Source organism: Heterocephalus glaber, unplaced genomic scaffold (genome assembly GCF_053883595.1).
Source record: "Heterocephalus glaber isolate CG9 unplaced genomic scaffold, H.glaber_assembly_v1.0 deba00001608, whole genome shotgun sequence".
NCBI classification, from domain to species: domain Eukaryota; kingdom Metazoa; phylum Chordata; class Mammalia; order Rodentia; family Bathyergidae; genus Heterocephalus; species Heterocephalus glaber.
In genome coordinates, this window is record NW_028258379.1 from 34615267 (window position 1) to 34639911 (window position 24645).

Sequence of the window (24645 nt, forward strand, 5' to 3'; positions counted from 1 at the left end):
ACTTACTGTTTTTAAATTTACCACTGTAGCTCTTAGCATCTGGTCTTTCAGGGAAGTAACCAGAATTGGATTGTTTCATTGATAGTATGTAGGCAGGGCTGGGGATTTAGCTCAGTGGTTCCACCGCCTGGCCAGCAAGCGCAAGGACCTGAGTTGGATCCCCAGTACCAAAAAAAAGAATAGGCAAGGGAGTAGAAAAAAGCATCTTTGAGTACCAGCCTTAAATATGCAAGTTTTATATTTGTTCCTTTTGTCCAAAGAGGCTCTTCATGGGAAGATGCTTTTATCCTTTAGCAATAGCAGCTAGCTTGTTTTTAGAAACAAAGTATGTATATGGGAAACTTGTCTGTCTTTAACAACAGTGCTTCAATTTTGAGGAATTCATTCTCAGAGACTGGCATTTAAGTAATGATGATTTACAAGAAATCTGGCTCTCAAAAAATCTTCCAGCTTTTTTGAAAAAATGTATGTAAGAATATGCTCTAAAGCTATAAACTAAAATGTCACTTGAAGTTACAGTTTTAGGATTATACTGAATGCATGTGATGTATTTAAGATGACTTAAAATTCTAGTTTGTTAGACTGAAGGATGCAAACATTTTAATATGTTTTTAATTTAGGTCTTGCTATCACAGATGAAATTTTGCTGAGTAAGGCAGAGTGGTCCAAACTTTTTGAAGCTCCAAACTTCTTTCAAAAGTACAAGTATGTATTTAAGGCATGTCGGCTATGTTGCTCTCTTAACTAATGGTTTAATAATAGTACACATGATATCTGTTCTTTCTAGACTAATGCAGTTTTGGAATTTCCTTCTGACAAAAGACATACCACTGTTAGTAAACTCCGTATTTTTTTCTTTGTCAGAATAATGTGTGGCCCCTACCTTTTGCTGCCTAATCTATATGAACTACTGCATTTGTAGAAATGTCAATTCTGTAGGGTTCTGTCAGTATATACAGTATTCTACCTTAGGTCTGTATGTAGTTAAGATTTTCTCTTAAGCTAAGTATTTTCATCTACTTCTGGATACTTGTTTATCCTTAAGTGTCTTGATTACACAGACATAGCTAATAAAATGTCAGTGTATTATAGCTAGTTAAGTGTTTTCAAAAGTGATAGCATATTGGCTTCCATTTTCCCCCAGTGTAAAGCTCCTTCAAACAATTTCAAGCAAGCTTCTAAGATTTAAATGAGTATAATTTTTATTAGTGATTTTAATATAATAGGTTAATGCCTTGCCTTAAGTTAATGCCTCATTAATTGTGTTGATGAGAAATGTAAGTTATAATAAATCTTATTTCAGAACAAAACAAAACAAAAACACGGACTTGCACTTTTATTTGACCTGGACTGAGAATTTGCCAAAGTCCCATTTAAAATTTTTTAATGCTTGAAACTTTTCTTGACCATTTGATTTTACGTTGGATTGTGTTTTGTAATAATCAAAGCAGGATTGCTTTATGCTATTTCCCCAATTAAAAATAAGAATGATGACCATCTTGGTGTCTCTGTGTTTTGTTTTTGTTATCTTTTGCATGAAAAACCCAATAATTGAGCCAGCTTAATTGTGTTCCAGGAGCACTGTGTTGTCAGTAAAATTTAAATAGCATAATTTAGAATGCTCTTGTTACTTATTCCTCAAACTGCTTTCCATTTGACATATTTTTTTGATTTTTATTTTAAAATTTGAGTACCTTTGAATGTTTCATAAACATATATACTAATCCTTTAAAAGTCATAATTACATGTAAGAAGAAGGATAAAGAAAGGTCCTCTAAAAGAAATGAAGTCTTAATATCTGAGAATTAAAAATGGATTGTTTTGCCAGGAATTTAGCTCAGTGGTTCCACCGCCTGCCTCGCAAGCGGAAGGACCCGAGTTCGATCCCCTGTACAAAAAAAAAACAACCTGTATTGTTTTTTCTAATTTCCTTGTATGAGTAAGAGAATCTTGAAAGTATATGCTTAAATAAGTGGCTTCCTTCATTTTGAGAAAGATTAACATTGAAATTGGACAAACCTGCCCATTGTCATTTGAATAAATTGACATTTAAAGTTTAGTGGTGCCCCCCCCAACACAGACACACTTGGGATTGAACCTATGGCCTTTGCACTGAACTGCATCCCCAGGCCTTTTTTATTTTAAGACAGGATCTCAGTAAGTTATCCAGAATGGGAGTCAGATTTGGAATCCTCTTGCCTCCCTCAGTGATGCTTAGAGGTGTCTGACATATCCCTGGCTTGAGTCCTTAATGTAAAACTGCTTAATATTTCTTTAAACATTGTTTTAAAAATTATGCTTTATCCTTTGCTGAATGGTACCTAGACATTCTTCGACAAAATGTTGCATATAAACAGCCTTATTGCTTATAGTGAAACGGTCAAGTCTTTTTAGGTTATTAAAAATGATGTAAACATAGGAAGTAGAAAAATTTAAGTTTAAAATGTGGGAAAACTAATATTTGGAGATATAACATTATGTTAATTTTATCTGTACTTAGTTCTGTTTATTGTTAATTCTTCTCCAGAAATGTCCCCCTTTAAGGTACAGTGATGACTACCATTAGGCTTTAGGGGATATTCACAGATTTGAATTTTTTTAAAATGTCTTTGTATTTACTATCCTAATGACTGGGTATACCCTGAATAGGAATCCTTTTCCCTTGATTGAAAATTAACTAAACATTCTTTGAAGCATATCTTGAAAATATTTGGTATATAGAGAATTTTAAATTTGAAATATACATACCATTCTTAGAAGACAGGGAATCAGAGAGAAAATTTAACTTGTCTAAGAAAGCTGACTAATTGTTTTCCAGAAAAAGATACCAGCCTTGGCCAGGGATTTAGCTCGGTGGTTCCGCCGCCTGCCTCGCAAGCTCAAGGACCCGAGTTCGATCCCCGGTACCAAAAAAAAAGATACCAGCCTTCTTTAACATAGTTTAACTTGATGATTAAGTAACTAGCAATAAGGTAGATTATTAATGTTAGGAATTATGAACAGTCATTTCAGGCCTTACATTTCATTAGGAAAGAAGAAAGGTATTAGTGAAGCCAAAATGTCTTAAGTGCAAGATTAATTTGTAATTTTAATGAAGTATATATAAAATTATCCTTAAAATTAAAAAAAAAGATTTAAAATGTTTTATTATATGTTAAGTTCTAAATTACATGAAGATAAAATTGCAAAGATTTTTAAGAATTTCAGTGTTAGCATCTGAGTTATGATCTATACAGGTAAAGTGCTGAGATATAACAGCCAAGAAATCTACTTAGAGAATAACAATTATTAGATGGGCTAGAGTTTTAGCTCAGTGGTGCCACAGCCTGCCTCGCAAGCGCAAGGTCCAAAGTTCGATCCCTGGTACCAAAAAATAAAAAATAAAAAACCTCCACAAAAACCAATTATTAGGTAATATATAACAAGTAAACATAAGTATTTTTATAAGTAGATTTTATCCATGTAGGGTACATTTTGATAGTTTTTATTGGAAACTGTAGGATAATGAATACATTTTGGGAAATGGTTGTTGTAATTATGTTGACTTCAAAGTAAGTTATGTAGGTATTTAAGACTGTTAATGCATGGCAGTTGTGAAATAGACACATTTTGGTACAAATATAAAAGAGTTTAGAGGGACTTCTACTTATTTTTTGTTCTGGTAAAGACCTTGAGGATTGAATACTAATTCTGCTCTTAAAAGTTAAAAAATAGGTTTACAGAGAAAGAATTTGGGATTTTACTTTTAACATTTTGGATGAGCTTTTATTCTAATTATTCATGAAAAATATTTGCAGCTTATATTCTACTGAAGTTAAATTATTGCACTTACTGTCAATTGAAGTTTGCTTAAATGTGGTTGAGTAAAGAACATTTAATCTCACCATAAATAATTATTTAACTTTTTACCGATATGTAAATATATGAATTTGTGTATAAGCATTGTACAGAGAAGAAACTCCCGCACCCATTTCAGTACAGATCAGGGTTAAACTCTAAAGACTTCAAAGCTTTAAACTTTGAATTGCCAACAAAGTTATATTCAATAGGTTGTATATTTTGTTTTAGTTCAAATGAGTTTAGTTTTTGAATGTATTAGTTTATTTTGTCTTTGTAAATAGAGACCTCTGTCCTGTGTCATTTAAGTTTTTATTGAAGACCAATGCTGATTAAGAATGTTCAGTATAACAGTGTGGTAAAGCATGATTTAGAAATTGGTTTGTTCTTATGCTAGGTAATCCCAGACAACTTTGTAAGATTCTGTGGGCATGGGTAATTTAATAGCCCAGGAAGTTAGAAATTGTAACAAGGATTTTTGGTTCAATTTATGGGTGTGAGTATGGGTTTCTTCATACACATTGCATGAGCTTTTACATGACTTGGTTTGTTTCTGTACATTTTCACATATACTTAACATGTATACACGCATGTTTCATTTTTGTTTGTGTGTGTATGTATATATATACCTTTTTTTTTTCTTGCTCTAAATTTTATTATCACTTAGAAGTCAATTATCATTTCACAGTACAAATGAAAGCAGTGAGATGTCAGGGTTTTAGCAAGACTCTTACACAATTCTTCCTCTTAGGTCACCCACAGAGACCTCTCAAGCTGCTCAAAGCCAGCAGCTCATACTATAAGAACAATTGTTCTAAATGATTAAGAAGGCAAACAATAATTTTTCCTCCATGAATCTGTGCCATTAGAGAAAAGTATTGTTTAAAAAGTTACACTGGTTTCTATATTGGGGGTGCTGGGCAATGGAAGACTATGGGAATTATATTTTACTAGACCTAAAGGATACTGGGATAACTGTTCTTCTTATCTGCTTGTACAAAAGCTGAATGACTACAGCTATTCCCTTGCTGAGTTGTTTGACTCACCAGTTCACACCCTCCTAGCCCCTCCTACATTTTTTGCAAGACATTTCTGCTTGAAACATATTAATCATGCCAGCCCCCACTCAAAATCCTCGGTGATTTGGAAGTCCAAAGAGCCAAAGCTGGGAAGACTCATGCAGAACAATTCCCTGTTTCTTCATTTAAGCTTTTCTGGGGACCTGGAAGACCAACAAGGGAGTTTATATTATCTAGTATACACCTTTATTTGTATATTTGCCTCTGTTAATTTGTAAATGCTTAATGCTAGTTGAACTTTTAAGTACTTTTGTCAGTAAGACAGGTACTATTATCCCATTTTTTGATGGTGTACACAAGTCTCAGAATTAATCTAGAATTACAAAACTATGAAGATTTGGAGCTAGATTTTTAATATGTTGTGAGCATAATTTGAACAGCTGGGCTGCTTTAAGGGACCATGCTTAAAAAATTCTTTTGTTTGTTAGTTTGTTAGCTTTTCCTAAAATGTCCTTAGTCTATACTATATTTTGAACCATGGTAGTTTTTTTTTTCTGGCCCCAGTATTTGGCTAGAAACCGTACTTGTAAAATGTGAGAAAACATCAGAAAGCTTTTGGACTTCTAGGAGAATAAGAAATTTTGGTCATTCTGTCACTTTCCTAACTAGTATCTGTACTACTAGGTAATGAAGTCATTTTGCTGGTTGAGGTAAAGCTTCCGCTGTGAAATTTAGCTTCCAGAACTTATTAAAAGGATAGTGTAGGGCTGGGGATTTAGCTCAGTGGCATCATGCCTGCCTCGCAAGAGCAAGGTCCTGAGTTCAATCCCTGGTACCATAACAAAAAGATAATGTAGAAAGGTTTATTTGAACTTTATTAGTCTGAGGAAAGTGGGGTGATATAATTATATATACTTCAGGTTAAATAGTTGTTAAATGACTTAAAAACATGTTTCATCATGGTGGTTATTTTCTGAAGTAAAAATTTACCATTTTCTGTTTTGAATGGGATTGAATTCTGAATAGAAATCAGATGTATTTTGGTTGATCTTATGAGTAGTGGTGTTTTGCCACAGAAACTTATCCTCTTTGGAAAAGTTCATGGGGCCTGGTTTCGCATTCATTTTAATTTTTACAACCATTTCATATTAATTTAAAAGCCTGATATATTTGATGTTAGTGAGGCGTTTGTTGTTGGGATTTTTGTTTGTTTGTTTGTTTTGGTGACCAAGTCCTGGTATTTTGTTTCCATTAAAACATTTTTGTTGAATAGGTATTTCAGTGAGCAGCTCTTCGGAAGATAGAGCTCTCCTCTGGAGTCATTGAGCAAAACTGACTGTTAGTGTTTATTTAACCTTGACTTTAGCTGCTGTTTTAGTAATTATTCATAAAATCACTTTTGTTTTCAGAAAATAAATTAAAGCAGTGTAATTCATTTTCTCACAGTTCTAGAGTCAGATTTTTTTTTTTTTTGGGCGGTACCAGGGATTGAACTCAGGACCTTGCCCTTGCGAGGCAGGCACAGTACCACTGAGCTAAATCCCTGGCCCTAGAGTCAGATTTTTCCAGATATATTAAACTCAATAGTATTTAGAAACATGGAATTTAGTTACGTGATTTTATGTGCATATTGAGATTGCAGCCTTGCTAAACTGATGTTGATCTATAGTTGTAATGAAACTTACTACATTATGGTTTTGATAGCAAACATAAAGCACATAAAATAAATAGCATGTTGTCTTTATCTTCAAAGGCATTATATTGTACTTCTAGCAAGTGCACCAACGGAAAAACAGCGCCTAGAATGGTGAGTAGTAGATTAGACTTTACAGAAAAAATTAACTTCAGAATGAATCAGATAGACACAGTAGGAGATGGAAGCCCTTAACACATGGAGTTTGGTTTGATTTCATAAATAGAATGTTACTACTAATGGAAGTCTAGTAATGAGGGGATCCATATACATCTTTTATTTTTTGCTGTATAAGGGCCTACATACCATTTCTTAAAGTGCTTTGTTTTTAGCTTGCTGAGTTCTCTAAATATTTGTGAGAATATCTTTTGTAACCTTCCTGATTTGGATGAAGTGTACCATAGTGCTCTTTTTCCCTCAATTAAGCCTTTTTGGGTGTAGAGCACAAGGCTTATGGGGGGGGATAGTTCATCCAGTTGAACTGCCTTGCTCTATGTTTTAAGTTGGGTATGATCTTCATATTTTTTACATAAACATTTGATTTGTGCTTTTGATTTTTTTTTTTTTTAAGTAAACTCAACCAAAACTTTCATTAATAGTAAGTGACATTTGTTCAGGGTGGGTTTGGTGGAATCAAAAATCCGAATCCTGGTTGGAAGCTTGGAGAAGAATGAATTTATTACATTGGCTCATGTGAATCCCCAGTCATTTCCAGCACCCAAAGAAAATCCTGACAAGTAAGCAGACATCTGATGAATCTCATTTTCCCATCCTTCTTTCAGTTTCATTCATAGAAGCTTACAGGCAGTTTATATAACTCATAGCACTGTTCTGTTGATTATATATAGCTCAAAACAAATTTGAATTTTATAACTTAGTTTTCTTCCTCATCAGAAAAATTGGAGTCTTTCTTAAAAAAATTAGTGCTGAAATAAAATTTCTTTTTCTCTAATAATAGTTTCTAATGGTGAGCTGCTGTTAACTAGAGTTTGCATCTGCAGATCTGCTGTAGTTCTGGTTTAGTATTTCTTAACATTCCTTTTTCTCCTATTCTGTACAGTGTACTTAATGTACCAAACATCAGTCTGCTTTTATTTTTCGGAATATATTTTGCTTTGATCTTGCAAAAATCTAATTTGTGATGGATTATGGACTATTCCAAAGGGATGGGAATAAAATAGGCTTACTTTTTCTTCTAGGAGTCTTCTATAGATCAGCTGCCAGTTTTATCGTTGCTGTTAATATTTAATTTGAGATTTTATTTATACTTTCTTGCATTTGGAGAAATAGTATTAGTAATAAAGTTGTATGAGATGAACATCAATGGTTGAAAATATAAATGAAAAGATTGTTATTGTAGAATATTTTTATTATTTTAAACTGTTCACAGCTTTGATTCTAGTGCCTTTGGTACTGTAGAATCATTAAAAATATTATGTAGGAATTGAGAATATTCTTGTTCTCGAAGTGTGATTGCTTATGTAGTAAAAGAAATATAGGGAAGTGGTGTCGGGTAAGACTGAGTTTTGATTTGAGTCTGGGCTTAGAACTTAATTTGACCATATATTTGTACTACAGAGTTTTCCACATAGCCTAAGTTGTCAACCCATTGGTAGCTTATGGTATCTTCATGAATCCTAATATGATGCTCTTCTTTGCAGGGAAGAATTTCGTACAATGTGGGTGATTGGGTTAGTGTTTAAAAAAACAGAAAATTCTGAAAATCTCAGTGTTGATCTCACCTATGATATTCAGTCTTTCACAGATACAGGTATGTCTTTACTTGAATAATCAAAATATTTGGATGCTTGCATTTTAAATTTCACTGTGTACAAAATAAGTAGTTTTATTTATAATAACTATTGACATTATTTGAGAATGTTGGACAGTGGTCATAATCTTGATGGTTTTATATTTGTTACTAATTCTAATAAAATATACCTGATACATGAATGTCTTTTCTCTGTGGTGATAGTCCTTTAAAAGTTAAGTGGAACCATGTAAAGGATTTGTCCATGATTCTATATGAAATTAGAAACAGTCTGAATGTTACAATGTTGTCTATAAGAGTCCTGTTTCTCGCTGCCGTCATTGTCTTGAACCTTAGAAATTTATCAGGCTGAACTTGTACTAGCTTGAAATTTTTTTCATGTGTGAAATGCAGATTCAAGTGTTAGTTCATAGTTGAGATACAGGGTGATTATGTCTACATTTTAGACTGACTTGTAGTCAGACATAAAGGTATATGTTTTAACTAAAGAATGAATGGCAGATATAGTCGACAGGGTCAGGGATATATGTAGCTCATTGGTTCCGGCAGTTGCTTCACAAGCGCAAGGTCCCGAGTTCGATCCCTGGTACCAAAAAAAAAAGCAATTTCTCTGCTTTGGATATAGTTGACAGAATAGAAGGCAATTCCATAGATGCATAGGTTCTCAAGGGACTAGTGAACACATAGAGATAACTATATCTTCCTGAAGGACTAAATTCTGTTCTTTTTTAAATATTTCTCCAATATAAAAAATTTTAGTAAATGTCATTTTCTGCTATCTGCTATGAGTTTTCTCTTATAAACATTGATATTTAACATTAAATTTTTACCTACTTAGTAAAAAACGACAGAAGAAAAAATTAGAAATATTTTGTTAAAAAGCTAGATGGGTTGGGCGTGGCATGCCTGTGACTCTAGCTATTTGGGAAGTTGAGGCAGGAAGATTACAAGTTTAATGCCAGCCTGCGCAACACCATTTCAAAAATAAAATTTTAACAAAAGGGCGTGGGTTGTAGCTTAGTAGTAATGTGCTTGCCTGGCATGTATGAGGCCTTGGATTTGATCTGCAGTACTGAGAAGGAAGGAAGGAAAATTCAGTATTATATACTATGATGTAAAGGAGAAATAAAAAGGAAAAGAATGCAGTAGGCTCCCCTTAGCTGCAGTTTCCCTTTCCCACAGTTTCATTTATTCAGCATCAACCATTGTCTGTTACTCTCTGTAAATATTGCAGAAATAATGCACAAATTTTAAGTTGTGTGCTGTGCTGAGTACCAATGTGAAACTGTGTTGTAGACACTGAAGTTCTAGGTTACCAGACAGTTGTCATATTGCTATTTTTGAATTCAGGTAACCCTTACATAGTAGCTTAATGCTAATCCAAAATGCCTGAGTCATCCTCATCCCGTCATATAGGCATTGTGAGCATCGTACAATAGAATATTTATAGAGAGCCCACTTTCACCTATTACAATATATTGTTAAAATTGTTTTTTTTTAATGTTAGTTCTTGTCAATGTTTTACTGTTTCTATTTTATAAACTTCATCATAGGAACGTTAAGTATAGGAAGGACTGCTGTACAGAGAGGGTATAGTACTTTTGCAGTTGCAGGCATCCATGGGGGTTTGGCATATTCTGCCCACGGATAAGGACTGACTGTTGTGTGGATTTCAGGATAAATTCTCAGGTACAGCGACAGTACAAGACAGAAATCAGGTGGTTACATCTTTATGTAGAACCTCTAGCAGTGCTACTTATGAGTTCCTACAAGAGTACATGTTATTTGTAGTGATTCTGATAACCATCAGCAGTGTTGGCATTAGTGGTATGATAGAAATTGGATACAGAAGCAAAAGTGATTTTTTTTCACATTTAGCATAATGTAATAAAGTAGATATTAATAAGAATATAAAAAGGACTATGAAAAATGTTTCATAACAAAACAATTAGAGAATAACAATAGTTAATAACTCTGTATCATAATCTTAAAAGAACACCCAAAATGTTACAGTACAAGTCATGAACAAAAAAGACTCACTGACGGAGAAGAACCAAGCAGATAAAAGCACAAAACTTGCTCTTCAGTGCTCTAAGAGAAACTAATAATATAAATGAAATAAATTAGCATATATAGTAAAATTTTTTGAAACAATGGAATAATTTGAGGAACTATTTAGACTTCTGCCTACCTTCTATTCTATTTTGCTCTTTTCTCATGTAGTAGAAACCATGCAATATTCAAACTTATATGTCTTTTTCTCAAGTTGCATCCATTTGCCTGGGAATGCCTCACGTTTATCTTTCTGTATGGGAGAGTAGTACTCTACTGTGTATAAATACAACATTTTCTTTGTCTACTCATCTGTTGGTGGACATAAAATCTATTAAAAATTTTGCTGCTATAAACACCTGTATGCATATATCCCCATAATATGATGATTTGAACTCTTTTGGGAAGATACATAGAAGGGGCATAGCTGGGTCAAATGGAATCTTTAGTTTTTAGAGGAATCTCCACGTGCTGATTTTCTATTCTTTTATTTGGTGCTGGGGAGTGTACTCAGGCCCTTGCGCATGATAGGTATGCACTCCACCACTCAGCTGTACTCTCCAGCTGTTGATCTAGTTGTGATACGTAGTCTTTGTGTTCTTGACAACTTTAGATTAAAATACTTTGGATTTTATGTAAAATTAGTTCTTGGTTCACAGAATTGTCAAGTAAAGTTTCATTGTTAAGAAAGTAGGTACAGCGTAGTTCTCTGGGTGAAGCAGTCCACATTTAAGGATATAACTTAAATGTGACAACAAAAACATCCCTACAGATTTTTAAGATGCCTTGTATAGGGTCATGTTCTTCCTTCTCATAAGTGCCACCAAAGTTCTTGTTTGGAAGTAAAAATTCTGATGAGAGCCTAATCAGTTTATGAATAAGCTATGGACAGTTGCTTGAATTAGAATATAAATTTTGTACATTATATCCAGGTTAAGCTGTTTATTAAAAGATTGTAATACCGAATAGTAGATTTTCACAGATCTCTTAAGTATTTGGGGAAAGAAATACTCAACTTACATATCTTGAGACATTTTAATGGAATTTTTAATGTGATTTTTTAATAAAATAAGTGTAACATGTTCATAATAGAACTTTTCAACCCCAGTCTAACTACTTTTCAAGTAAGTAGTTCAGGTGTTCATGTTAAAAATCTTGGAGTAGGGCCGGGGTTTTAGCTCAGTGGTTTCGCCGCCTGCTGCGCAAGCACAAGGGACCCAAGTTTGATCCCTAGTACCAAAAAAAAAAAAAAAAAAAAAAATCTTGGGAGTCATTTGACTATTTTTTCACTATTTGTTATTAATCCATTATGAAATAATTTTGCCTCTTTCAGAACACATTGAGATTTTCCCTTATTCATATTATTTCTAATGCTAGCTCAAACCACTTTTATTGTTCTGTTGGATTATTTTCCTTGCCACAGCTTTTCTCTCCTGCCCTTGTTTACCTTATATTCTTAGCTAGCTTCTAAATGCTACTTTTAAGCCAAATCGTACATTGTCTGCTTAAAATCTGTAATGGCTACCTGTGACTACCCCATCTCACTTAGAATAAAAGTCCATACCTTGGCTTCTGCCTGAGCTTGGCCTCATTATTTTTACCTTCTCTGACCTCATTATTAAAAGTTCTTAATTCCCAAATGTCTAGGGCTAGAAAGATAGTAAAGTTAGAAGGAAGATACCCAACAGGACTTGGAGTAACTCTTCGTAATCACAAACTTTTTGTGAAGAACAGGTGAATTCACATAAGCAAAAGTTAAAGGACAATAGCCACAAACAGTTAATATTGCAGAATTTGTTTGCAGATGAATTTTGATAGTGGCCTTAAGGAAAAACTTCTATGTTGGAAGTGTTTGGCTTTTACAAGTTGCGCAAGAGGGATTATGGACTTCTCCTTACCCTCTGGCCTTTTTTCTTTTTTGTTCCTCAGTTGTTCCAGGCATATTTTCCTGTTCAGGCCATCTGGTTCTTGGTGTTTGCTTTCCCTGAAATGCTATTACTGTAGGTACTTTCAGCTCACTTTCTCATAGTCATTTAAATCTTCAATCAGATGTTAACTCAGCTTCTAGGCTGAGCTTCCTGTCCTATTCCCTATTCAGTTTTTCTCCATAGTACTTACCACCATCTGACATGCAATATATTTCTTTTAAATTTTGTTCATTCTGTTCACTAGAATGTAGACTCTCTGAAACTCTTGGTCTCCTTTATTCGCTGTTACATCTTCAGTTCCTACAACATTGTGAATACAGTCTCAGTTTAAATGCTCAATCAGTATTTATAAGTGATTTTTCCCATTTTGGGGCCCTGGGACTTTAATAGTTGATTTATTTGTAGCATAAATAATAAGTAAAGCATTTATTTGTAGCATAAATTTATTTAAACCTTTGACTTTTGTTATTTTTATAATAGTATGTTATCACTAAATTTTATCTTGCAGATAAAGGTATCTTTAGGTAGAGTTTAGTAAATTTGATTTGATGCATGTGTTAACATACTGGGAGTAAAATTTTAAATTATACAAGTAGCATGAAAGAATATGGATTTTTAAATCCTTTTCCTATAATTCTGATATTTTTTAAAGTTACAACCTTATGAGCTACATAAAGAGTCACTGCCCTGGAAGATTTAGTATACTTTGTACTTTTATTCATTATTATGTGCATCTTATGGTAAAGTTTGTTTAGACAGTGAATTAAATCAGACTAGGGGACATGTCTTGATCTGATAATTCTGTATGCAGTGTTAATGGGAATAAGGATCCCTACTTGGAATAAATCCTTGTTACCTCAGTGAATTTAAATTTGGCTTTATTATAATGTTTCTGTTTCTTGTAACAATGTCTAATTGTATAGTTTATAGGCAAGCAATAAACAGCAAGATGTTTGAGGTGGATATGAAAATTGCTGCAATGCATGTAAAAAGAAAGCAACTCCATCAACTACTACCTAATCATGTGCTTCAGAAAAAGAAAAAGGTAAACATAGAGAGTACTTACAACAGCCTTACTAACATGTTTTGTGCATCTATCCTATCAGTATTTTAGAATTTAGATTACTGGATCACCTGAAATAGATTGTTGCATTTAAAAACCCTGTTTTATGAGAGCAGTTCTATTATGTAAAAACTTGCTCTAATCAGTTTTCTTTTTATTTTTTAAATTTTTGTTGTTATTGTTCTTTTGAGACAGGGTTCCTCTGTCTAGTTCAAGTTGGCCTTGACCTTACTAGGTACCCCAAACTTCCCTCAAACTCGTGGCAACTCTTGAGCCTTAACCTCCTGAGTGCTGGGCCTACGGGCCTGTACCACCATGCCTGGGCTCTAATCAGTTTTCTTGGATACACTTGCCTCAGACATAATTGGTAGTGATACTTCATATCTTCATTTTGTATACACCCAGATTCTTTATTATTTTAAAATTTTTATTTATATTTGTAATGCATAATAATTACATTCATTCTTTTTTTTTCCCCCTCACGTCATTTATTTATTTTTGTTTTTTTGCAACAGGGTCTCACCTTGTAGTTCAGGCGGGCCTTGAACTCATCATGCCTGGCCATGCCTTTTATTGTTAAAGCATTTTAAAATCTCATATGAATGTCTGAATTCCTCTCAAGCGTTGATCGGTTGGTTGGTTGTTTTGAGACAAAGTCTTAACTACATACTTCAGACTGGCCTTGAACATACTATATAACCCAGGCTGGCCTCAGCAGTCGTCCTGCCTCTGCCTCCTGAGTACTAGGATTACAGCCTTTTCTCCTTTTAAAAAGTAAATAAAATAAAATTAGTCAAATTATATGATTAAATAAGTTACATGTTTAAAAAATGAAATCACCATCTTTGGTAAATGTAGGAAAATACATTATTTTAAAAGTTATTATCTTATTTTTAAATGAGAAGTTATTGATTATAAAGGACTGACAGAGTTCACCAGAGGTAAAATTTTGTAGTATGTTGTTTTAGATTTCTTTTAAATAACTCCGAGCCAGTTTTTCCTTTTTTGGGCTCAATAGTGGTCATGGTGGGAATTTTAATGCACAATAACAACATCATTTGTTCTTTAATTGGTTTCAAAAACAGATGGCTTGCTGGGTTCAGAGGCACAGTTTTGTAGTCCCATCTACTCGGGGCTGAGACAGATCACTGGAGCCCACGAGTTTGAGACCAGCTGCACAACGTAGTGAGATCCCATCTCAAGAAACAAAGTAAAACAGTATATAAGCCTGTTGGCATATTCCTGTAATGGAATAAATACTTTATAGTACACACCAGTGAAAATACTTGAACTACAATTGCATCTATTAGAGATGCAGATGTATGTGTACCTTCTGATACTTGCATGTAAAGTTTACAAGTTTAAAAATTTACAAAGCAATATACTTAAGAGAGGAGATGAAATAAAAGTATATATCAGTGAATGATGACCACTACATTGAGGATAATATTTGGAAAAGGCTTAAAATTTATAATGCTTTTTCTTAGAATGTAGAATGTATTATTGTACAAAGTCATGGAAGTTAAGCACAAGGACTCTAGAGTTAAGACTTACTGGTTCAAACTCAGGCTCTGCTGTTTCCTATCTGTGATACTTGGGTAACAAACATCTGTTCTTGATTTTTCTTATAGTTGAAATTGGGATAATATTTTTACCTGTCTCATTAGGTATTTCGTGATGATTAAATGAGTCAGTCCATGTAGAGTGGTGTAGACTAATGCCTGGCACATAGGAAATGGATGTGGTAACTTCCTGTACTGTTATCACCATCATCTTTCAGAGCTTAATAATAGCTACATGAGTTGTCTTTTTTTGGGGGGGGGGTTGTCTAAAATGAAAATTTTAAGGTCTTATGTTACTTTTCTTGGTCTTTTTTTTTTGGAGGATACTAGAGATTGAACCCATTGCGCTGTACCCTCAGCCTGTGATGTTGTTATTCTCTCCTTACACTGGGAGAAAAAAATCTCTGCTTAACCTGTTTGTTTATGAATTAATCTAGAAAGTGACCAAAATGCATAATTTATAGTAGTGTATGTATATAACAAAATTTTACTGTTCAGCCATTTTAGTGTCATGTTAAACTTTGCCTTCTGATCATCCTTTGTTGTACTATTTTTGTGTCTGTCTGTCTATCTGTCTATCTGTCTATCTGCAGTGCTGGAGATAGAACCCAGGGCAGGGCTATGTACATGCATACTAAGCAGGTGCCCTATCAGTGAGTTATATCTTCCACTCTGATAGCATATTACTGATAAGTTAAGACAGTTGCAATTAAATATAAATTTGCTGCATGGAAAAAACATATAAAACTTTTTTGTTTTCAGAAGTGAATGTAAATAGATTGTGTTCTTCAGGGCCAGGGACTTAGCTCAGTGATGCCAGTGCCTGCCTCGCAAGCGCTAGGTCCTGAGTTTGATCCCCAGTACCAAAAAATTTTTGAAAAAGATTGTGTTCTTTAGCACTTAGCTGTTTCTCCTTTATGAGAAGGTACTTACAACAGTGATAACTGGATCTTCCAGTATTCAAGGTTCTACTGATTGACAGTACTGTTATTTGGAACAACTATAACTGAATTTTTTGGTACTAGGGTTGAGCCCAGGTTCTTCACATTGAGCTATGTTCTCAGCCCTTTTTTTTTTTACTTTTTATCTTCGAGACAAGATCTTTATAATTTGCCTGCGCAAACTGGCCTTGAATTTGTAGTATTCCTGCCTCAGCCTTCCAGTGTATATGTACCACCATTCCTGGCTTAAGTGAATTTTAGAATGTTTTATTTTGACTGTGTTAAACTAGTATTTTTCTAGGTAGAACTAAGCATCTTGAATATAAAGAGAATTATTAATGATCAGAAATTTACTGTTAAAAATTACCAAATGAAGCAACTACAATCTTATTTATAATAGTTGCTGTTAATATTTAGTATATTTCTACAGCGAGTGTTCGATACACATTGTCACACATAATGTGTATTTTTAAAAGATTTTTGATGAAAATTAGTGTTTTAGGATCTGTCTCTTTTTGTGCTTACTATATTATGACCGTTTATCCAAATGACCTTTTTAGTGGCTTCTTAGTTTCCATTCCTGTATTTGAAATAATTTAGATTATTTCCTAGTTTCAATTTTTAAAATAGCACTTTCTTCCTGTATTTCTTTTTGATTTGCTTTATTTTTTTGAGACAAGGTCTTGCTATGTAGTTCAATCTGGCCTTTATCTTGCCACAGTCCTCTGCCTCAGCCTCCCAAGTGCTGGGATTACAGGCGGGTGCCACCATGCCTGGTCTAGCTTTCTTTCTTAAAAGCAACAAGTGGGCTGGGGTTTTAGCTCAGTGGTGCTTTGCCTGTCTTGAAAGCACAAGGTCCTGTGTTCAATCCCCAGTACCGCCAAAAAAACAAAAACCAAAAAAACCCCCATGGACCTAAAAGCAACAAGTGTCTAAGAGCCCAAATCCTTGACAGGTTGGTTGGTTGGTTTTGTTTTGGTGTTTTGAGACAGGGACTCAGCTATGTAGTTCAGGCTGACATTTAACTCATCAAAATCCTCTTTCCTCAGCCTCCTGAGTGCTTGGATTACAGGCATGTACTGTACTACAATAACCACCTTGCTTATTCTTTTTTTTTTTTGTACCAGGGATGGAACTTGGTACCTTGAACTTGCGAGGCAGATGGCGGAACCACTGAGCTAAATCCCCAGCCTATGCTTATTCTTAACTCCTGTTTGCATATTCTTTTTCTATATTTAATGTTCCAGCAACCCATAGGTATTGACTCTTGGTAGGAGAAACTTCGCCGAAGTGTCCGTATAAGCTGTGAATTGGACCTAGGTCTGACTGAAAAAGTATGAGCATTTGTTTCTCTGTAGTATGCTCTTTGTCCTATTTTTAGAATATTTATGATTGTTTGGCTTTGAGGCCTCTTCTTACTACACTTGATATAGACACAGACTGAGCAAAGTAGAATGCTGTTTTGTTTTCAGAACAAGCAGTTACAGTCTTCACATTTACACATCTTTAACCTACTATCTCACAGGTGTTTGGTCAGGCTGGTAATTGTATGTTATTGATCATAATTTACTGGGCCAGGGATTTAGCTCAGTGGTTCTGCCACCTGCCTTGCAAGTACAAGGTCCTGAGTTCTATCCCTGGTACCACCCCCACCCCCACACACCCCGCCATGAACATAATTTACTTAGTAAACAGATCCTCACATCTGCTGAAGAGTAAAGTTTGTGAATGTGTTTGAGTAGGAAATATGCTTATTTAGAATATTAGATGCTTTGACCACTGACTTCATAAGCAAATGGCTTTATTCGCTTTCCTCCCTTCTATCAGATCTCATCTTTCCCATTTGATCCTTTTTGATTTGTTTCCATAAGGGCCTTCCTTAGTACTATATCAAAGAATATCTTGTCATTTGGGAAACTGAAGAGCAGAGCATTCACATACAGATATATATTTGGAATGAGTCTTTGCCAGCAGTGTATGTAATTTTCATTAAAATGTTTTCGTTTGGGGCCGAGGTGTCACTCAGTGATGGAGTCCTTGCTGAGCATGCAGCAGGCTGTGAGTTTGACTCCTGCTACTGAAGGGGAAAAACCCCCCAAAAAGCGCACATGCACAGAACCCCAAGGATTTCTGTAATAAACACTGAGTGTGTTCTGGGGAAAGAATGAAACCAAAGGAATCAGTGTAATAGTGTAGTAGCCCTTGCTAGCAAAATTTTAAACTTTGTGACTTCAGATTTTAATTTTAATCCTGTGAGACCATCCATAGATTTTTGGTTTTCCTGTATGTTCTGTTTTAGAGTACTGTGTTTTGTTTGTTTGTTTTTAGAAGCAGAAATAACATTTAGTTCTATATGGTGATAGTAAGTTTAATTTTCCTTTGCTATTTTTCACAGGATAGTTAACGGACTGATAATAAATGGACCATGTTAAAATCTAAATTGCAATTAAAGTACTAGAAAGCTTTCTTTTGAGAGTTCATTTATTGATAAATAATAATGAATTGTAGTAAATTATGGTTGGTATTTTTGGAATTATATAGTGCTTATGTTCATTATGAGATAATTAAAAATATACTATAAGTAGTACCCCGTTATGGTGGTATGCACCTAAAATCACAGCCACTTGGGAGGCTGGGGTAGGAAGATCTCATGAGCCTAGGAGCTCAAGGCCAGTCTTATCAACAAAATAAGACCTTGTCAATCCTCCTTTCCCTCTCAGAAATTATAAAAAACAACAAAACCACTTTCATGCAAGTAGCCAGAGATAGTCGTTGCTAGTGTCATGGTATTTTAAAACTCTTATGTGTATATATTTTTATAGTCCACTGGTTCAAGACTCAAGACTCTTAAATTTTCATATTTATAGTGGATTTTTTCTTTTTTGTACCGGGGATCAAACTAGGGTCCTTGCGCTTGCAAGGCAGGTGGCGGAACCACTGAGCTAAATCCCCGGCCCCTTTATAGTGGTTTTTAATTTGCATAGTGTCTTCCAGTCAGTATGTATGCTTTATATAGATAGCATTCTTGTCTTGTTTTCTCTTATCCTAACTCGACTTGAGCAGTGTGTGACTCCCAGATTGTTACCGTTTACAATCACCATGGCACTTAGAATCTTAATAAACTTAACAATTTTTCATTTTTAGTAGGGTGTATGTGTCAGTTAAGGGTGTTCATATTTCAGAGGCCTGTGTGAAAGTTATATTTAATGAAATACTTTATTGATTGCAGCACTCAACAGAAGGAGTAAAATTAACAGCTCTGAACGACAGCAGCCTTGACTTGTCTATGGACAGTGACAACAGCATGTCTGTGCCTTCACCCACCAGTGCTACGAAGACCAGTCCATTGAACAGCTCTGGCAGCTCTCAGGGGTAAGCAGTATGTGTTTGCCTTTCCTCAGGCTCCAGTACTGGGAATACTTGACTCAAGGAAATTCTTCTTCCTATACATATCAGGAAAAGAGGAATTGTTTTTGGGTTTCTTGACCCAAAGGCTAGGACAAGTAAGGAGACAGCCGAAGCATTCAGTGGCTGTGGATGAAACACATTAAGATGTATTTTCTTGTGATTGTTAAAGACATCCAATTAGAGTGGTATTTTTTATTCTACCATCTAATATTTAAAAAGCAAAGTAATAATTCCTAGTTTGGGGACAGTAATTTTTAGCTTTGTATGTGTATACTTGTATTTCATTTTTGAGATTGATATGCCTTGATTTATGGGATGGATATTTCGTTCTTTTCCTCTTCAGCTCTTTGTACTTAGCTACAAATATATTGAGCTGTATGGTGTGCTAAGGAGAATATGCAAAAGTGCAAAACTATCTTTCTGTCCTAGAGTTGCTTATACACACAAGTGAATGTACCTCTGAAACCTTAGCCGTCTTATGAAGAAAGTAAAGATCTTTGTGGAGTGGTTTCAGTTAAACCTTTTCTGGAAGAATTAAATATCTCATTAGAAATAGTTAAAGCAGTTAAAAATAGTATTTGAGCCAGGCGTGGTGACTCACCTATAATCCTAGCATTTGAGAGGGTGAGGCAGGAGGATTGCCTTGAGTTTGAGGCCAGCCTGGGCTACCTAGTTCAAAACCAGCTTGAATTACATAGTGAGACCCTGTCTCAAAACAACAACAAAAAAACAAAACAAAAAAACATTTGAAAGGGATATATGTGTATGGCATAAAAATTACAGCATAAGTTCTGCTTGTATTTAGTTTCTATATTATAGTGTATCATTCTAGAAATTCTTCTATTTGATTCCACCATACCCATATTTTCAAGGGAGGCCTTTATAGTTTAGTATTTTCAGCTGTGATGGTTATTCTTATTACTTTGTTAATAAGTTGACAGTTAAACTGGAGACCTTTTTTGTTGGGGGGCGGTTTTGGTACTGCGGATCGAACTTGGGTCCTTACACTTGCGAGGCAGGCGGCGGAACCACTGAGCTACCTCCCCAGCCCACTTTTGAGACCTTTTGAGAATAATACATATACTGTATACTTCAGTTTTTGAAGAACACTTAGGAATTGCACTGCCAGTGTATAACCCAGAGGTGCAGTTTGGGGATGACTCCCCTAGGAAAGTTGACACAGGCAGTGCCTGGGTGTAGTGGGTGAGTGCAGTGGTGTTTTTCCTTTGGACTTTGTATGCATGGAGTGTATTTGAGCTAATCATGAAAGTAATCTGAAGACTGCAAACCTGAATATGTCCTTTGTAATTTTTTAAACAATTTTCTATTCACAAAGCATTAACCACCAACAACACAGACACACATACACACTCACACTCACTCTGGGGATAGATTCTAGCTCCTTTACTGAGCTAAATCCCCAGCCCTTTTTGTTTTCTTATTATTAGACAGAGTTTCATTTAGTTGTCCAGGCTGGCCTCAAACTTGGTATCCACCTGCCTAAGCATCCGCTACTGTCGCTGGGATTGCAGGCATGTGCCACCATGCTTGACTTCTTGTTCTTTCTTTGTAGGATTCTTTTATACTCCAAATCAGTTCAAAACAGGATCTTTTAGAACCATTCTGTCCAATGTGACACTAACCATGTGTGGCAATTTAGTACTAAATAAAATTAAACACTCAGTTTCTCACAAGCCATATTTCAATCACAAAATAGCCACATCTTTATAGTGGCCACCATATTGAATAGCACAGGTGATAGCATTTCTTTCATCACAGTTCTACTGGTCAGTGCTGCTTTATAGAATGTTTGCCTTTGATTGTTGATTATATTTTATTAAAGTCACAAAAGCATGTGTGTTGGAAAATCAAACAATCATTTATTTTAGACCTGCAGATACTAAATATTGCTATTGAATTTTTTTTGTGCTTAATTTTGTATTTGCTTTTAAACTTTTAATTCATCTGGAGGGGATTTTCTCTTGTTAGCAGAAACAGTCCTGCTCCAGCTGTGACGGCAGCATCTGTGACCAACATCCAGTCTCCTGAAGTCTCCGTGCCACAAACAAATTCCAGTGACAGCTCAGGGGGTAAGAGATTGGTGTGATGTTTCAGAGAATTCTACATTATGATTGGTTTTAACCTTCATTTTGAAAAAAATGGGTTTGTGATTAAGTCGTTGGAGCCCAGTGTTTAGTGCTCTTGTATAAAGGTTTTCATCAAATCAGAGAAAAGCTTATAACTTGATGTTGATAGGGTTATTTTATTTGTATTATTTGTGTACTTACTGTTTAGGTACATCGAGTGAAAGCATTCCTCAAACTGCCACACAGCCAGCCATTTCGCCACCACCAAAGCCTACAGTCTCCAGAGTTGTTTCCACAACACGTCTGGTAAACCCACCACCTAGACCTTCAGGAAACGCAGCAACAAAAATATCTAATACTATAGCAGGAGTCAAGAGGACATCTTCCCCTCATAAAGAAGAGAGTCCCAAGAAACCCAAAACAGAAGAGGTATATATGTATATTTACACATATGTATACACACCACCACTTACACAAAAATAGAGAAATTACATTAATTACCATAGCCGCACCATCTTGTGTATTCTTAAATCCTGCAAAAAAACCCAAAAAACCTTCTTGTGGGCCAGAAGTGAGGAGCAAGGCCTTTAGAAGAATTTTATTGTGTCCATAATGCTTTTATGCCATAGTTTTTCTTCGCATTTTCCACTCTTAGTAACTACCTCTTTGTAAATCCCATTCTTTGGGGTAGACGGGCTGGGGGAGTACCTGCTATTGCTTGGAATTAAACCTAGGACTTAGTACATGGTAGGGAAGTGGTGTACCACTGAGCTGTATTCTTGGTCCTTTTAAGCAAGTATAGTCTATCACAAAATTATAATTTTTTTGGTGTGTGAAGGGGCAGTATGTGTGGTACTGGGGATTTCACCCAGGACTTTCACACTGAGCTACAGCACTAGCCCTTTTCATTTGGGGATAGGGGCTTGCTAAGTTGCCCAGGTTGGGCTTGAACTTGAGATCCTCCTCACTCAGTCTTCTAAAGTGCTAGAAATACCAGCATGTGCCACCACATCCATCCATCTTAATTTTTTAATAACTATATATTTTGAGTCTTTGGTGTCCCTTGTGGACAGTTGTTTTGTTTTTTAGGGGTTTTTTTGTTTTGTTTTTTCTTCTGTGATACAAGTGGAGTTTTTATACTATACTTGTTATTAAAGGATTGATGGACTAGAGGTTTCTGGGCATTTAACTGGGATCCCTGTGCATGCTAAGCACTGCTCTGTCACTGAACCATGTAGTCAGATTAGTTTGAGGACCTTGAATGATTGGATTCAGGGAGTGTTCTAGCAGTACTTTTAACTTTTTATAGTAATGGCTTACCTCATCAAAGACTCAGTAAGGGTATGTTGATTTGGTATGAGGTGTTTTGTTTTGCTTTTTGCAGAGCTGGGGATTGAACCCAGAGTGTTGGCTGTGTTAGGCAAGTGCTATCAGCCCCTTGGTGAAAGTCTTAACTTACAAGTAGTTTTGTAGTCTTGTTATACCGTTCATCTCTGAAGGAGTTCTCATGTTTTCATATTAGTGAGTCCTTCACCATTGCCCAGAGATCTCAGTCCACAGTCAGGAATACCATTGTCCTTTTTGGCCAGGTATTGGTGATGCACACCTGTAATTCCAGCACTTGGGAGGCTGCTGTACATTCCAGGCTAGCCTGGCCTACATGGTGAGTTCAAGGCTACCCTAAACTGCAGAGCGAGACCCTGTCTCAGAAAAACAAAAAACAACCACCATTGTTATTTTTGGCCAAAAGTTTGTTATTTAGGAACTTTTTTGTTGTTGTTGTTATTTAGGAACTTATTAGAATGGAAAAAATAATCTAGGTTTCTTATGGCATCCATTTTGATTACTGGTGGTGAAAGTAATTTGTCCCTAATTGAACACCTGTTATAAAAAATAGCCACTATTAACTGAAAATAATTCGATGAATTTTGTCACTCCTATAATGCTAAGTAAGAGTGAAAGTTAGTATAGTGCATCATATTTTATTACAAAATGGGCCTTGAAAACCTGTCTGTGTAATTATCTGTTAGGTCAGTGATTTTTTATCCTCAGTTGAATTCCATTTTCAGGGTTTTTGTTTTGTCTCCTTTTTTTTTAAATAGAGATGTTAGGGCCTCCAGAAACGTTGGGTCAGACAGAGCCCTTTTAGGAGTTAGACCTGGGGGAATCTTCTTATAAACTTTGCCTTGTGGCTGCATTGTACAGCAACCTAAGAATCTGCTAGTTTTGGTGTAAATTCCTCATTTCGCCTATTGGTGGTATTGTGAGTTCTCAGAACATTTCAAGCATTCAGGTTGCCGCCGCCCCGCCCCCGCCCCCCCCCCCCCATTAAGGCTATAAACATAACTTTAGTCTCCGTTTTCTTTTGTTTTGCTTTGTTTTTTTGGTACTGGGGATCGAACTCGGGACTTTCTGCTTGCGAGGAAGGCGCCAGAACCACTGAGCTAAAATCCCCGGCCCTTAGCCTTTGAATGTTTAACTTTTAAAAGGCACAGTGAGTGCTCTTAGTAAATAAATATGTACCAGTCCATTTTTGTAATTTTGTTTGTAGTTATATTGGAAGAATAAAGATCATGCCCTATAGTTTAGAAAGGCAATAGGAATATGAAAATCTTACACAGTATTAAAAATTAAAAATATATTTGAAAGCAAAGGGCTGGAGTTTTAGCTCAGTGGTACCGCACCTGCCTTGCAAGCGCGAGGTCCTGAGTTTGATCCCCGGTACCAAAAGGAAAAAAGGCTGTAAAGAGAATCATTTGCATCTGTGTGTCTACCAATAGCAGCCATTCTGAACTCTCAGACCATCTCTGTACCTTACTCTGTACTCTGTACATTTGTACTTTGTTCATATAATGCATTAGAAATTTTAAATTATGTATATAAAATCATGTACAAACAATGATCCCATTTCAAAAAAATTAAGTTCATTAACATGCCTGTCTCGTGTCTATTCAAATTTCCCTGATACCTCATTGATTTTTTTTTTTTGATAGTCTCTTTGCTCAAATATGGAGCTAAATAAAATCCCTACATTAAAATTAATCAAATTTTTTGATGCCATCCCCCTGGAGGGAATTGAACCCAGAGCCTTTGCAGTGAGGTACAGTATCTCCCCGGCTCTGTATTTATTTAGAGATAGGTTCTTGCCAAGTTGCTGTATTGCCCAGGCTGAGCTTAAGCTTGAGATATACAGAAGGTATCATCGTTTATTTTGTACATAGGGTAATTGCACTTCCCAGCAGAGAAACTTGAGGCTCAGTGGCATTTCCAGATAGAAAACTAAT

The 24645-nt window shown here is 35.4% G+C and overlaps 1 protein-coding gene across 15 annotated transcripts in view; it reads left to right on the forward strand.

Moving 5' to 3' along the window:
- Nucleotides 1–24645, forward strand: part of Papola (poly(A) polymerase alpha) — a 102262-nt gene that overhangs the window by 36874 nt on the left and 40743 nt on the right. For 12 of the 15 annotated variants that reach the window (XR_015445129.1, XR_015445130.1, XR_015445131.1 and 9 more), the window contains exons 12-19: nt 621–705; nt 6610–6663; nt 7167–7286; nt 8211–8320; nt 13224–13345; nt 19096–19238; nt 21264–21364; nt 21570–21790. Coding sequence is in view for 3 of the 15 variants with exons in the window: in XM_013066633.3 (XP_012922087.1) it covers nt 621–705; nt 6610–6663; nt 7167–7286; nt 8211–8320; nt 13224–13345; nt 19096–19238; nt 21267–21364; nt 21570–21790 (953 nt within the window). In the remaining 12 variants the exon portion in view is untranslated. The remainder of the gene's footprint in view (nt 1–620; nt 706–6609; nt 6664–7166; nt 7287–8210; nt 8321–13223; nt 13346–19095; nt 19239–21263; nt 21365–21569; nt 21791–24645) is intronic. The other 3 variants (XM_013066633.3, XM_087195542.1, XM_021244529.2) reach the window with 2 other exon arrangements.